The sequence below is a fragment of the Myiozetetes cayanensis genome, unplaced genomic scaffold (genome assembly GCF_022539395.1).
Source record: "Myiozetetes cayanensis isolate MyiCay16 unplaced genomic scaffold, myiCay2020 scf31, whole genome shotgun sequence".
NCBI classification, from domain to species: Eukaryota; Metazoa; Chordata; class Aves; order Passeriformes; family Tyrannidae; genus Myiozetetes; species Myiozetetes cayanensis.
The window spans coordinates 197,992-213,184 of NW_026087533.1; the positions used below are offsets into that span (position 1 = coordinate 197,992).

At 46.8% G+C, this 15,193-nt stretch overlaps 1 protein-coding gene across 4 annotated transcripts in view; it reads right to left on the reverse strand.

Moving 5' to 3' along the window:
- LUZP1 (leucine zipper protein 1) overlaps window positions 1-15,193 on the reverse strand; it is a 39,483-nt gene that overhangs the window by 9,413 nt on the left and 14,877 nt on the right. For 3 of the 4 annotated variants that reach the window (XM_050326129.1, XM_050326130.1, XM_050326128.1), the window contains exon 2: window positions 129-3,395. In XM_050326129.1, the coding sequence (XP_050182086.1) occupies window positions 129-3,287 (3,159 nt within the window). In that variant the 5' untranslated portion in view covers window positions 3,288-3,395. Of the gene's footprint in view, window positions 1-128; window positions 3,396-4,798; window positions 4,874-15,193 lie in introns of those variants that run through there. The other variant, XM_050326131.1, reaches the window with a different exon arrangement.

Sequence of the window (15,193 nt, forward strand, 5' to 3'; positions counted from 1 at the left end):
AGGAGCTGGGAGAGGCAGCACTTAAGAACTAAGCTGTAAGAATTTCAAATCACGCTTCCTACAACTACCAGGCCATGTGGAAAACCTCATCAACTGAAAGAGAAGAGTGTTGAACCCAGGACACTTACAGGTAGCGCAGTCCGGTGCCAAGCAGCTGCTGCTGTAGGGTCGCTCGCACAGCTCCTGCGTGTCAGCAGTTCAGGTGCACTTAAGTTACTTTTGGTCCTTCGGGACCCCAGTTCAGGGGCACTCCAAGAATTAGCCGTGGCACGGGTCCTTGCTGAGGTCTGCTCCAGGGAGTCTGTTCTTGCACTATTCCCTTCCACTTCGGAGAGGTCCACTGAGGACCTACACAAGTTTGTTGTACTGGAAGCTGCACCTTTTTCCACTTCAGTTTGAGAGTCCTCCAGGGACTGTAAGCCTTGTCTCGTTCTCCAGGAACTTCTCACAGCGACATGCTTTGTTTCAGATGAAGCTGCATCTAAAGAGCCGTGGCTCTTCCAGCTGATTGTCTCTGCAGGCAGTTCACTGTTCCTCTCTGTGAGTTCAGAAGTCTTTAGCATAATGCTGCTTCTGGAGACCACCGTTTCGGCTTTACTCCTCGGCACTGCCTCTCCACTTCTGTCCACCTCAGATAATTTCAGAGCACGCTTATTAATCGATACCTCGAAGGGTGTGGGGACATTGTTTGTTATTGATGGTGAAGGCTCATTTGAGGCTGCTCTGATGTTGCTGGTGGTAACATGCCTTTCCTTTCCTGCTATATCTGCAGTGGTCCTTGGAGCTGTTGGCTCAGAAGGGAAGATTGTGATGCTGCTTGTCATTTTATTTGTTACCATTTTAAAAACAGACTTCTGTTTTTCTGACTCTGCCTCCGAAACAGTCCCTCCCATGACTGCCTTCATATCCTTCTCAACAATTGCAGGTTTAATAATGGCTTTTGATCTCAAAGCTTCTCTCGGGCTGAACGACCTTCTGGATTTCAATCCTCCAGTGCTGGCATCTGATGATTTTATACACTTGGTGGAGTCTTCATCATTTACAGTGTTTTTCTCATTCTCAAAAAGCGATGCTCTAAAAACTCCTCTAGAATTGGAGATCTGCTTGGAACTGACTTTCTTTCTTGTTTCAAAATCTGACTGAGTGGTTGTTTTTTTGCCTCTTCCTGATTCTTCATCTGAATTAAGCTTTTCCTGGTTACTTTGGATGGTCTTGGAGTCAGTTTTTAAACCCATATTCACATGATCTGTTGCTGAACTTGCAGACTGCTCTGTGTCTTCTTTATCAAGACCTGTGAGAATCTGCAGGATGTCTTCCTGACTCCTGGAGCAATGGGAACGCTTTGTTAGCATTGAAAACTTCACACCTTCAAGTGATGTGTTTGTGACTTCTTTTTCCTGGGAGATTATTGCCCTTTTAGCCCTCCCCTCCAAGGGCTGTCTGTGTGATGCAGCAAAAGTGTTCAATGCTTCTACTTTAGAGCCAGCAGAGTCTGAGGCTGACACATGGGAGGACAGATGGTACCTGTATGCCGAAGCTGTGCCATTGGAAGAGGTGTGGTTACCCCTCGTGAGCTGCGTGTCCCCCATGCAGTCACTGACTTCAGCCTGGCTTGTTTTCAGCTTCTCAGCCAAAGAAACCATTGATTCTTCTTTGCTTGACTTTTCATCCCGTGTGTCAGCTCCATTTTGGCAGCTGCCACGGAGCACCTGAGATGGCTTCTCAGCCTTGGATCTCAGGCTTGTGTCACCAACAGGTTTAGAAGGCGCTTTCCAAGACTTCTGCTCCTGTGCAGCAGGAGGGTATCGGCTGAGGACAGACGGCTGCTCTTTGGATCTCTTCCCCTCGTTCTGCATGACGCTGCCTTCCTTCTGACCAGGAGAAATAGTGGAAACTAAAGATTTATCTTCCAGTCTTTTGGTATCTGTGACAGCAGTGTCTGAAAGGGCAGATGCACAAGATGTTTTTCCCACTTTTCTGTTCATTAAGGAACTGGGCACCTGCTTACCACCATGGCTGTAGCTGTCATTACTGACAGAGAAGTCTCTGTTCCGTGCTCTGTCCCGGCGCTGCTGTGGCGAGAGCTCCCTTGGCTTGTGCTTGGCCGCTGTCAAATCAGCTGGGACACCTCTGTATTTAGGTCGGTCATGTTTTCCCCTGTTGGAAAAGCTTGTATCTTCATTTTCAACCTCTCCATTCTCCAGATCTTTCTGTTTCTTTATTTGCATTTTTATTTCTTCTAGCTGACCTGTTAAGAGTTTGTTTTTATTCTGTTCACTCAAGTAACTGTCTTGCAGGTCATTGTTTTTGGCTCTTACTTTTTTAAGTTCTTCTTCTAAAGATTCAAAACGTTTAATCTGAGTTTTAAGTTTCTCAATTTCTTGGGTGAGATCTTTCACTTTGTTGTCTTCCTGGTTTTTATTCTTTTGGTTTTCTGATTTATTTCTGGTTTCATTTTCTACATGTTTCAGGTAATCCACACTTCCCTTCCTCCTGGTCTCCTTCGAAGGCAGTGCAGAAGTCAAGTCATCTTCAATTCTCAAATCATTTCTGTCCAGGAGATTGTTGGATGACCTTTCTAGCAAGTTGGATGCATTTCTAGTTTGATCTGCTCTATTTAGTTTATTGTTTTGTTCTAGTTTCTGTGTTAGCTCCTGGATTATTTTTTCATTCTGCTTTTCTCTTTCATTAAAATGTTTTCTTTCTGTGATAAAGCTCAGAGCTAAGGATTTCAGCTTTTCTAGCTCACCCGTTAAGCTCTGCTCAGTTTTATCCAGCCTGTCCTCAGATGCTTCCAGTTCTTTCACTTTCACTCTAAGTATTTCTAATTCTGTAGATATCTTTTTGGTCAAGTTCTTTTCTTCGTTGAGGCTAAGACACAGCTGTGTGCAGTCGTTCTTGCTCCTCCCGAAGGCCTCCTCCAGCTTCTCCAGCTCTGCCATTCTCCTCTGAAGGTGTTCAATTTCTGACTTCAGCTCTCGAGTGAGGCTCTCCTCCTCTTCAAGTTTTTCTTTCATTAATCTGCAAAGTTCTTCAGCCTTCCTAATTTCTTCATCCTTGCCTTCAATCTTCAGGACTCTTTTCCGCAGGGCTTCGATGTCAGCCAGCATGCTGGAGTTGCTGCCTTCTGCCTGGATAACTTTGTCCTGGAGGTCAAGCAGTTCATCCTCTGCTTTCTGCAGATTTTTGGTTGCTTCCTCCAGTTCATCAAGGCGGCGACTGAGGCTCTGCAACTTGAAACGTAGGTGCCGATTTGAGGTTTCCTTGTAACCTGTAAATTCTGCCATGTTTATTTTATTTCTTTTAGGTGAAAGCTTTGCTTAGTCTGGGTGAACAGTATAGACCTTGTGTATTCCTGGTATGTTATCGTTCCTTTGAACAGAGGCAATCTCACTCTGAAAGAAAAAATGTTTGAAATCAGTATAAGAGCTCAGAATATAAAATATTCTCAGTATGTAAGTTCGACTATAAATGTTCATACAAATAACTTCTTAATTAAACATATTTCTGAGTGCTGAATTCAGAGAAATGAAACTGCAGAGAAGACTCACAGTCCATTTACTTTGGTTATACAGGGTTTCCAAAAATAGCCTGCTCCCAATATCTGAGGGTAGGAAGTGCCCTCCTCTGCTGGTCTGCACAGGCAGTTTGTGCACTACCAGTGGATTCTCATCCAGGGCTCCACAGTCAGTGTGGCTGCCTATGTGCAAGGTCCCAGGCTGCAGAGGGTCACGCAGGACTCATGTCCCTGTACATGGACATGCCCATGCAGCAGACACCTCTCTTTTCAGCACGGCACCAGCCTCCTGAAGACACCTTGCTGAAGGAGATTCAGGATTTCAGAACCAGAAAAATGCAAGCCCCAGCCATGTGGTAACCGCTGAGGAGGGGACAAGCCCCCCATGCTGGCTTGCAGTTGGAGGGATTGGGAGCTGCTGCCATTCAGCACTGCCCATCACTGCCAGGATTTCTCCTGCATCCTTGGCTGCTCAGCAGAAATCTTCCCCTGGGTTGTAGTCACATCCCAAGGACACTATGCCAGTGAGTTTCAAGTTTCTCCCTCCTGTTTCAAAAGCTGTCATTGCCCTCGCTTGCCACCCACTCACCCACTCAGGAGACGAGCAGTTGCTTACACCTCTCCTTGCTGCTGCTGAGAGCAAGCAGTGATTAGAACACACTGGCACACTCTTGGTGTACTCAGTGTGAACTCTTCCTGGCTCAGCTCAGAGCTGGTAGGATGTTTTTTAAACAGACCCTCTGTGCTTGGCAGGTAGCAGCAGGGAAGGGGCCCTGGCCATATCAGAATGACCACTGGGAGGATATGAAGTTCCCCTTTGGCAATCAGCATTACCACCATCCTGTCCTGTGCCCGAGGCACAGCCCCAGTGAGTGCCAGGGCTACTGCAAATGTGAGGAAAGGAAGGGTGACTGCATCAGCTCAGGCTGGATGCCTTGGAGTGGGACTTGACCTCCAGAATTTTTGTGGAGCTCTCTGCAGAGGAAACACTCAGGAGTTTCCTATTTCACAGTGCCAAGAAGCAATGAGCAGGATTTGGGGAGGAGACAGGGCCAGTAAGGGAGGCAGCAGTGCCCTAATACATATCCTTGGGCTGGAGATGATCCATTTCCAGACAGGCAGAGGGGCCTGTGCTGCAGACAGGCACCTGCCATCCAGGCCATGGAGGCACTCCTGGTGCACACTAGGCACCCTTTGACCCATCTCCTGAAGAACCTCCCTCACTCTGGGCGGGGGGGTCACCAACCTATTTGGTTGATCTCACGCTCCTCAGGTACCTACCTGAAAGGAGCACTCCAAAGAGTACCTGGAGAGGAACCTCGGCGTCCTGTGCGCAGCCTTGGCCACGTGTCTGTCCCCTCCCCCACCACCACAGCCACGTCCTGCTCCTGGACAACCCTCTCTCACGCTGTCCACACACTGTGAAGGCCTCGTGGGCCACAGGCTCACTGTGCAGCTGCCTGCAGGCAGGAAAGGCTGCTCGGAGCCAGCAGAACCCCACAAGAAACATCACCAGCACGGCACAGGAAAGGCCAGGGTGAGCAGCTTCGCAGTGCCCTGAAAACAAAGCAGGCCTAGGAGCTGGGAGTTAATGGTTAACCTGGCATCAGCTACCAGCTGGGAAGGGAGGACAGGCAGGAGTGTGGTGGAGGCAGACCCACACAGAGCTGGCACGCAGCACTGGTAGGCTGTGTAGGTGTGCAGATCAGTGTGCAATGCTGGCGTTGGGGCAGTGCTGGTGTGCTGAGCAGCTGTGCAGGGCTGGTTTCCAGCCAAAGCTGGTATGCAGCACTGGCTTTCAGGCCACAGCTCCCACAGGTCATTTCTGCAGAGCTCAGGGGACAGAGATGCATGTGGCCCACAAGAGTCTTGCCAGCTGGGACAGGGTGACTTTGGCTACCAAGCAACAGGCTCCTCACCAAACAGACCATGGTGGCTCAGCAAGCTCTGCCAGTGGTACCAGTCCCACAGCCCACTTTATGGCAAAGGCTGGGAAATAGAGAGCTACCTCCACAGGCAGGTGGGCAAAGGGGCTGTTCTTCCCTTTCCTCCCTCTTCTCAGTTCCAAATAATCCTGCAGCATCAGCTGCCATTCGGATGGAGTAGGACCCCTGCTCTCACACACTTGGGGGGAAGCCCCACCATGGAGGCCAGTAAAGGCTCAAGCTCAGTGAGCAACTGGGTGCAGAAGAGTGACCTTGTCCTGAAAACAACAAGCTTCTGCAGATAAGAAGAAACAATCACCCTGGGAGGTGACCTGGGGTGGTCCAACACAGACTCCACCAAGAAGGAAAGGGGTTATGGGCACAGATCCCTGGGATGGGACCCGGTATTGCTGGTGATCCACCTATCTTGTTGCTCCACCAAACCATGCTCCTAAAGTTGGTTCCTACAGAGTCTGGACCACGGCTTATAACACGCTTTTGTATTTGCACAGGACAAAGCTGAGTGAAGACCTGGCTGTGGACCATGGGTCAGGATTTAGACCCTCTGGCTACGTTGTCCCAGCTCATGGGTCGTAAGGAGAAGGAGAGGGATGTTGGGACTAAGTTACTGATCTCTGTGTATGTCAGAGGCTACTCAGAGGAGAACCTGATTTAGGAGGAAACACTCAAGTTTTCACATGATGCAGATAATTGAACTCAACAGTTGATGGTATGAATGAATTACCTGAGATGTCCCTCATGGGCTGATGAAGTTCAATGTCTTTATTAACGACAGAGATGATGGGATGCAGCATGTTCTCATCAAGTTTGTGGATGATACTGGACTGGGAGGTGAAGGGGAGCATGGCTGATATGCTAGAGGGCAGGGCTGCTGTTCAGAGGGACCTTGGCAGGCAGAAGAAAGGGATGGACAGCCACCTCAGCAAAATACAGCCCAAGTCCTGTCCCTGTGGCACCAGGACAGGCTGGGGATTATGGCTGGAAATCCGCTTCACAGGAAGGGATCTGGGAAGTCCCGAGGAGCTGAAAAGAGGTCAACAGTGTGTTCTTCTGACTAAGAAGGCTAACCACAGACCAGGCTGTGTCAGCACATGCACAACCAGGTCGAGGGACTCAGAGCTCTACTAGAGATGGCCCTGGAACTTGCCAACACCTTCCCAGCTGACACGATTTACTGCCAGAGATGAAGGAGGCTCAATCTAATTAGCTTAACAAGGAGAAGAAAGAGATGTAAAGCAACATTTTCTACAAAAAAATAATATTGAGAAGGATCCATGAGATGTCTCCCAGTTGAAGACCCTTTAACTTCTTGGCATAGACAGAAGTAACCTCAGTGCTTGGAAACAGAACCTGAACAAATCAGTTTTAAAATAAATAGCACACTTATAAGATTGAGGGGAATCAGGTATTGTAAAATATTATCTTAGATGTAGTGGCCACTTAAGGCTGGTCAAGCTTTGAGTTAGGGCTCAGATTAGAGACCTTTAGGGGTACTTTCAACCTAAACTATTCTGGCTGTTCATGATGGTTCTTATCCAGTCTGTCACCGATATCAAAGTATCAGAAGGAATTCAAACACTGGGACTATTGTTAATGCTAATAATTAATACTGCTGTCAGATGTTTAACAGGAGCTGTTAAATAAATCTGGAGGCCCTGGTGGTCTAGTGGTAAAGGCGCGGCGCTGTCACCGCGGAGACCCAGGTTCGATCCGGTCAGGGCCACTCCCGGGCTGATGGAGCTCGTTAGCCCTTAATAGGCAATCCATCTACGTCCTGAGGACCTCGCTGCCACCGTCCAAGCTTGCTTGGCCCCGGCAGATGAACCTTAGGATTAAAGGGTGGGCTCAGTTCCGCGCACACTGTGTCTCATCTAAAAAATCCAATGCGCAGGCTGGAAGGTGTAAAGACCTTCCCCTGATCTTTGCTCGCGAAGACTGGCCATTAAAAAAATTTAAATAAATCTGATAAAGCTTGTAAATGTATTGAACAATCTGACATGGATGTATGGAGTTCAGATTTTTCTTTCTCATGCTCTCATTTTTTGAAAAGGAAGCAGTTCTCTGCATAGTTCTAGTTCAGCATTTTGGGAAAACAAACAACACCAAAACCCAAACAGAACCCAAAACAAAAGCAAAAATAAATAAACCCAAACAAAACCAAAACAAACAAAAACCAAAACAAACAAACAACAAAAAAACAACCAACAGAAAGAAAAGAGGATGATCATTTTCCCAAAGAGCAAGTAAACTGTGGAAGGGGCAAATGTAAGGGAGAGTTCAGCCATGTGAGTCACCAATAAAGTGAGATCAAGGACTCTGATGGGCTGTGTCCTGCACACACTCAAAAGGCTCACTGGTTGAAGCAACAATCTCACCTCCAGCATCAGCTGATGTAGTGCTGCAACTCAGAGGCAGCTCCTCTTGGCTGTACCAGAGGAAATACTGAGTGGAAGTCCAACAGTAGGGATGACATTGTTTTGTACATGGTACTGGACTGTGTATGTACACACTCAAGACTGATGCATCTCACTTTGCTTAAATACACAGACACACCTACAAAATGCTCTTGAACTAGATTCAAAGAGAAAAAGATGCTCAGGTGTCTTCATCTGACCTTACCAGGGAAACAGGACTTTCTACAGGAGAACTTCCCCACTGACAACAACAGGAGTCCAGGCATGGGCTCGGGCACAGACACCTGGCAGTTGTCCCCTTGGGAATGATGCCTCTCTTTTTCCAAGGGCCATACACCAAAAACATAAACTGGAAGTTTCAGAAAAGCTGAGGAAAGTTTTGGGAAAGCTCAGAAAAGCAGTCAGGCATGCTTCTTTACTCTTTAAAACTCTCAGAAATTCCTGATTTCACCTCAACAACAAGGATAATCCTGCGTGAAGCCAAGAGCCACAATAACGTCCCTGTGGATTTGAGTTTCTGAAAAAATGGTCTTCAGATGAGATATGTAGGAAGCCTGGGAGATCTCCAATTACCTGTTATTCAAAGAAAATATCAAGGCAAACTATGTGGCCAGTAATTATCTAGGGGAAAAAGATTTTGTTTGACCTAAAAGGCCCTTTATTAGAGCACACTGAGCCAAACCCCAATTCCACACAGTTTAACCAATTCAAAGCAGTAATGTAGTACCAAACACTGCAGTGAATTTACCAGGAATCACTATTTCAATGACTCATTCTGATTCTATTCTTCCTCATGGATTTGTCATTGAGTTTTCTGATATTCCTCAACAAGTGTGTGGATCTCCTAACTAGCATTACCAATTGTCTGCTCCCAGTGCTTAGGACAGACTACTTTTCACAGCTCTTCTGATTCTGTGTGGTTTTTGTCCATGGCATCCTGTTAAACAGCTGTGAGAATTCCCTGTTCAAGACATTTACTAGAGGCATAACTCTCCATTACCCTTCATGTTCTTAAATTTAATTATTTCTGCACACTCACTTTTGCTCATCATTATCTACAGTTTTATGAAAATGTTTCTTTACAGCATCATTGGATATAACCTTCCCCTGGAACCACTTTATCTTGCCTGCACAACACATACACAGTCAGTTCACAGCTAAGCATGGAGGCAAAAAACCTCCAGCCAGAAACATTTGTGTTAGCTAAACACTTCATGAATTGGGAGATAAGTATCATCTATTTCAGGGGCAGCAATTAAATGACTACTCCATGAGATCTGCATAGATCATCTCTGCCAGAGCTCCTCAGGGTCGTGATGCTGTTCCTCTGCAGAGGCACGGAAGCACCTTACCCTACACATTGTCTTCCTTGCTCTGGTTTGATTGTTGGCAAGAGTCCTGTCAGCACCCACGGCTCTTGGTTTCAGGATGTCACCAGCAGGCTTATGTGGGAACAACTGTTAGCAGCCACTCCTACAGTGCTCTCTGCTATGCCAAGATAAAAATGTGGCCAGCTGCCACACGTCTGTACTGGGACACTTGGATATCTCTCCCGAGCGCATTTTGCACTTAATCTTTGTGGTTTTTAATCTTTTTGCTGTGTTTTTATTCTGACAATGCAACATCCCTCACTGTGGTCAGGGGAGTCTGAGCTCCCACTGACACTGCCGCTGGCCTGCCATAGCACTCATCACCTAAAGAGTCACAGTATAGATATTCCAGCCTTACCCAATCATAAAGATAAATGAGAATTATTAATGGCTTGGCCTGCAGACTCTTTTTATTAGTTTCTTTGTTTGCTCTTAAAGTTGTCAGGGTTTCCCATAGATTCTTCGTCATAAGCAATAGAAAATCAATAGATTCAAGCACAGTTATAATCAGAGAATAGAAAAGCAATTTGTCCCATTAGAGCTTGGAGTCCTTGGGCTCCCCTGCATTGTGAGGCTGAGGTTTGCATTCCTCAGCTCACAGGCAGTCCAGTTTCAGGTGAGGAGCAGAGAGGGGCTATTTTCCATGCTCTTATGGATGGTACTACTCCCTCCATTTCCGCAAATGGTGGGGTGAACTTCAATCCTCCCTGTTCTATTTTCTGTTAAATTATTACTCAGAATACCCATGGGAACTGCATTTCTGCACTGTGCACACATCTGGGGAAAGGGAGCCTTAGGCAATGCAGGTCTCCAAACTATGGATTCAAATTGAATTAGGTAGCTGACAGTCACTTCAGGCACGAGGACAGCTCTGGGAATGTACATCAGCAAAACCTGGGGTAGCAAGGGGTTTCCTCTGAGCAGTTAGGAAGGCACTGGTGAAACTCTGCTCCTGTTCTAACGCATACTCTTCCACCGGCAGAGTAGGTTAGGTGTGTCGGCTGGATCCTCCCCCATGTGCACATACACCTGCAGGTTTATTTGAAGGGTTTCTGGTGTTGCACACATATGCAAGGGAGAGCGAACATGTCATGCTCACATGCGGTAACACGCTGACGAATCACACTTCTATTGCAGCTCAATGTGGTGAGAGCATCAGTGGGACTTTTCTTCCCTGCCCTAGGGTGGAATGTGCTGGGAGGAGTCCAGCATGTCATTCTTCATTTGTAAAGAAAAATTTCTCTGCCGTTTATATAGAAAAAGGACATGGGTGTTACAAACTGCAGGAAGGGCAACACTGTGGCCAGAGCCTTCAGTCACTTAAAGAGAGAAGGAAGGAAAGTTTTTCTTAATTTGATTTTGCCTTTTGTGATCTCTTTTCAGCACATTATTCTTGACCTCACACAATGATACATAGTCATGGGAACAGGAGAAAAACATTCAAGAAAAGAAAAAGGGTGTAAAACAAGACAGACTAAATAACAGCCAGAGTCCGCTACGTGACATCAACTTTGCATGCCACGTGCAGGCACGTAACAACCTCCTGGGACAGCTGAGGAGGAAGACAAGGTGTTTGCTCACACAGAATGGGGACGGGGAGCCCCTGAACACAAAGGTAGAATGCCAAGAGACTTTTTGGGATGCGTTTATTTTGAGGGATGAACTGTCTCAGAAACGTCTGCATCTAATGGGAGAGGAAATTCTCAAAGTCAGAAAAAGCTCAGCAATCTGGAACTGGTTTGAACATTGACTAATACAATGCTAGACTAGAGACATTTGAAATAATGAGACAGTAGCCAAAAATAACCACAGCAACCACAACCTTCAAGAAGACACCAAACAGCATCCACAGCAAGTGTGAGACACTACAGCAGGCTCTGCAGATGTAGGAGAGGATCTGGCACATCCCTGAGTCACAGTGATCCTATGTCAACACTCAATCATCCAGCAAACTGCTCAGTGCTGCTCTTCTCTCAGCAATATAAAAGGAATTTCTCTACGCTGAGGTGTCAGGGCCAATGCAAAAGCAGCAGAGCACAAAGGCACATCTGGTTGCTCACAGCAGATGCTTTGAGCAGCACTGGGGTTTGAGCAGTTGCTGTTGCTTTACTGTGCATAGCAGAGATTTTGTTTTGCTCTATTAAAGCTGCTTCACTCTGGCTCCCCCTTGAATTCACTGCTTGCCTCACACTGGAAGGGCTCACTGAGACCAGGTCTGAGCACTTGGTGACCAGGTGCAGCATCTTCCTTCCAGCAAATACACAGCAATGTTAACCTGCACAAGTGCCAATCGAGGCCCTGCAGCCAGTGGCACCCTTGCCCTGGGAGCCCCATGGCAAGCAGGGTGTTACCCACACTGCAGAGCTCTTGTTCAGAAACTGATCGATCCTTTCAAAGCCCCTCAGCACGTTACTCCTATGTGCCAGGTATCAAAAATGCCTTGTACCTGCAGCAGACAAGTTACTATTTTGACAAGCTTATATTTGAATTCAGCAACACATTTTTACATATTGTAGGCAAGCAGAAGAGTTGGTGGGACAGCTGGGGACCTCATCAAAATCATAGGCCTTCTGCCTTCTTCATGCTCTTTCAAGAAAAATGCCCCATTCTGCACTGGAATCAAAGCTGAGAAAGATGTTTTTCTTCTTCCCATCCTGCCACTTGTACTGTCCTCAGATGCACATTTTACTGTCCCATTTGATTTCACAAACACTATGCAGGCATCTCTCCAGCAAGTCACAAACTTGGCAGCATCCAGCAGATGGCATGGGAAAAGCAGCCCCATCTCAGTGGTGCCTTTGTAATATTTACTGGACACGGACGTCTCCCACCTCCTTCACCCTCCATCCCTCCCTCCCATCGAGCTCAGCATTGCAAAGGATTCAGGGACCATGGCAGTCACCATCATTTCACTCCTATAACATGTGCTAGCATGAAGGCACCTCCTAGACCTGAGCTACCCACAGGCTGGCTCAAAGCCCCAGGAACCAAACTTTACAAGAGCTTCGGACTAATTGAAAAGATTCAGAGGAGATCAGAGCAAGCAAGATCCAGAAAACTGTTAGAAAATTAATGAAAGAATATTTCAAAGATTATTGAATGTGAAGAACACCAAGTCCTATGACTCAGGGAGTCCCTGGAAGTGGACAGTGGGGAAAATCATATTCGCTATTCTCATGTTCCTCCCCAACCCAACATCTGGTTTTGGCCACTGGTGCAGGTAAGATGCTGAGGAGACAGGCACCTCAGTCAGACCTGCAGTGCCCTCTCCTCTGTTCCTTTTCTTCTCTCTTGCATCACTGCATCTTCTCTGATTCTCAAACTTGCATTATTTGTAGATATTTAGCATACAGTAAAAGCTCTTCTCAGACTTATCTTCCACACTGTCACTTTAATAAGCTGGACTCCTGAGTTTGCTCTTCTAACCTCTTCATCTGGCTACCACAAATCTTACCCTTTGAGCACAACTCTGTTCCCTCCACTCTTCTCTTATGCTCATGCTGAAGGCTAGGCCAATGCTATTAGTCCCAGTTCCTGCTGTTGTTTTCACATCCGGTTACCTTCTGCTTATCTCTGGTTGGGCTCACTTTGTTCAGCGCCCTACTTCTGCTTGCATGTGGTGTTATGCTGGGGAACTCCTTGCTGCATAATGTTGTGGAAGTTAAGAGCCCTCGTGGTTTCATAAGCAGCAACTAGATAAATTCATGGAAGAAAAATCCCTCAAGGTCATATACAGGAAAAGGGACCCAATCCTAGTTCAGCAAGCCAAGCCCTCTGAGACAAAACTTGGAGGTTGTAAGAATTTTCTGACCTGCATCGTTGCACACTTCCCCCGTCCCCATCCTCCTTCCTGGGAGCCCATTTCTAGCCATTGCTCTCATCCACAGAGCTCTTATTATATTCTTGGGCTCCTGTATTGTCCCATCCCAAACATCTGTCCAGGTGAAACAGGACTAGCACTGCACATCTGCCAAGTGCCACACTGCAAATGGGCTACATACCCAAAAGCATAAACACACACAATTTACTGTCCAGCAACACTTACAGAGCTGGGAAAGGCCTTCCTGGTAGAATATATCTAATAAGATTAACTTCAAGTACTCATAACCATCTCTGAATAATTTTGCTCATTAGGCATAGGTAGCTCTGAACTTCACATTCTTCCTAACGTGATATATCCAAGAGCCACATGGTAACAAATAGATCCCTGTGGGCATGAAAATGACAGAGTATTGTGTGTTTCTCTGTACCCCATCTAATACAGGGCACATTCCACTCTCCTAACAGAGTACTAGAAGGACATCCAAGTCAGCTTCTTTGCAGGAACACTCCTTTGATTGCTGTGAGCTTTTCTAGCAAAAATCTTGGCTCAGGCATTCAGAGGTTTCCACATGGATCCCTACAAACTCTGCAGGAAATGGGGATTGCTCTAAAAGTCCTCTCAAAAAAATAAGCTCATCAATTCAGTAGCACAGACAACTGGTTACCCTTGTGACTTTCTTCCTGGAAGAACTCAATCAATGAAGTTTATAAGTACTAAAAGGAAAGTTTTTCAGCTCCCTTACACACACAGGAACAGCATGAGGAGTTGCCATAGTTACTGTCTGTCCTGCACTGCTGCAGCTCCCAATCCATCTGCTTTCTGCCTTGGACAGAAATCAAAGGACAGGCAGGCAACCAGTCTGTGCATGGGTGCCTGCCCAGCCTGGACAGAGAAATGCAATTCAGCAAACTTTCAGTGGATGTCCAAAGCTAGGACAGAGCTGAGTTTTGGAAAAAGGAAGCGTACAGGCCCCAAAGAAGCTCTACAACATACCAAGGCAGCAATGTGGCTGCAGGGCAAAGCCATGGGGGGAGAGTAAGCAGACAAGTACCTAACATCTCCCAGCATGCTGTTCAACAGTGCAAACGGTGGGATGTGCCTCTCCTCCCCACTCACACGGTCCCAGCAGTGGTGTCCAACGTGAGAGTGTGTACTCCATGTCCCAGCTGTATTTTCTCTTGGCCCAGCAAGGCTGCTGTCCTCACAGTTTAAGTGCATTTCAGAAGAAAGCAGCAGTTCTGCCAATCATCCTGAGGTGCAGGGGCCCAGGCTGCCAGCTGCTGCCAGGGAGCAACTCTGAAAGCTGCAGAGGCACATTTGATTCAGACAAAAAAGGCTACAGAGCATCACACTGAGCCCTAACCCATCCCTGCTGAGCCTCCCCAGCAGCCCTGACTGGTCTCTTGATGCACTCCTGCACAGCTCTTTCCATGGCCTATTTTCAACATTGTTTTGGACATCCCACTGAAATAAATCTGTTGTTCCAGTGATGGCTCTCTGGCCCTCAGATATAGAATAATGCTCCAGGAGGAAGCTGCCACTCTTCAGGTTTTTTTGAGATAGTCTACCCTTTGACAGTACTCGGTCAAAGATTCTCCCAGGTCCTCTTTCTTCTGCTGCCCATTTGCAAAAAGGTTTATAAGCTATCTTTGCTGAGGTCCATGCTCTGATGAAAACACAAGTTTACTTGCTTGCGTTGCAATTTGGATTCTTGCACTTTGCTCTGCTTCAGCCACTTAAACAAGTACTAGGTCTGTTACCACTTGTTCAGGGATGTCCCAAACTGTCCTGACTGCAGCTCTGGAGTGTTGCTGAGCTGGATCTGATGCCTTCTCACTCCCAGCTGCATATTCCCTCACGCTATGCACACTTACACACTCCTATCCCACGAATTCACACAGGACTTCTCTGCGGTAAAACTAACCTCATTAAGGTAAGAAATAGTGGACAGAAAAATGTTTGTCCCAACACAAAGGAGTACAAAGTATGAACAAGGGTGAAAGTGAGCAACACAGAAACAAGGCAGGCATAGGCAGAAGAAGGCACCATTTCTCCATCAGTGAGACTTCCAACTGCCTACAGCTGCCAGGTGCATTTCTTAAGGAAAACAGTGGCAGAGCTCT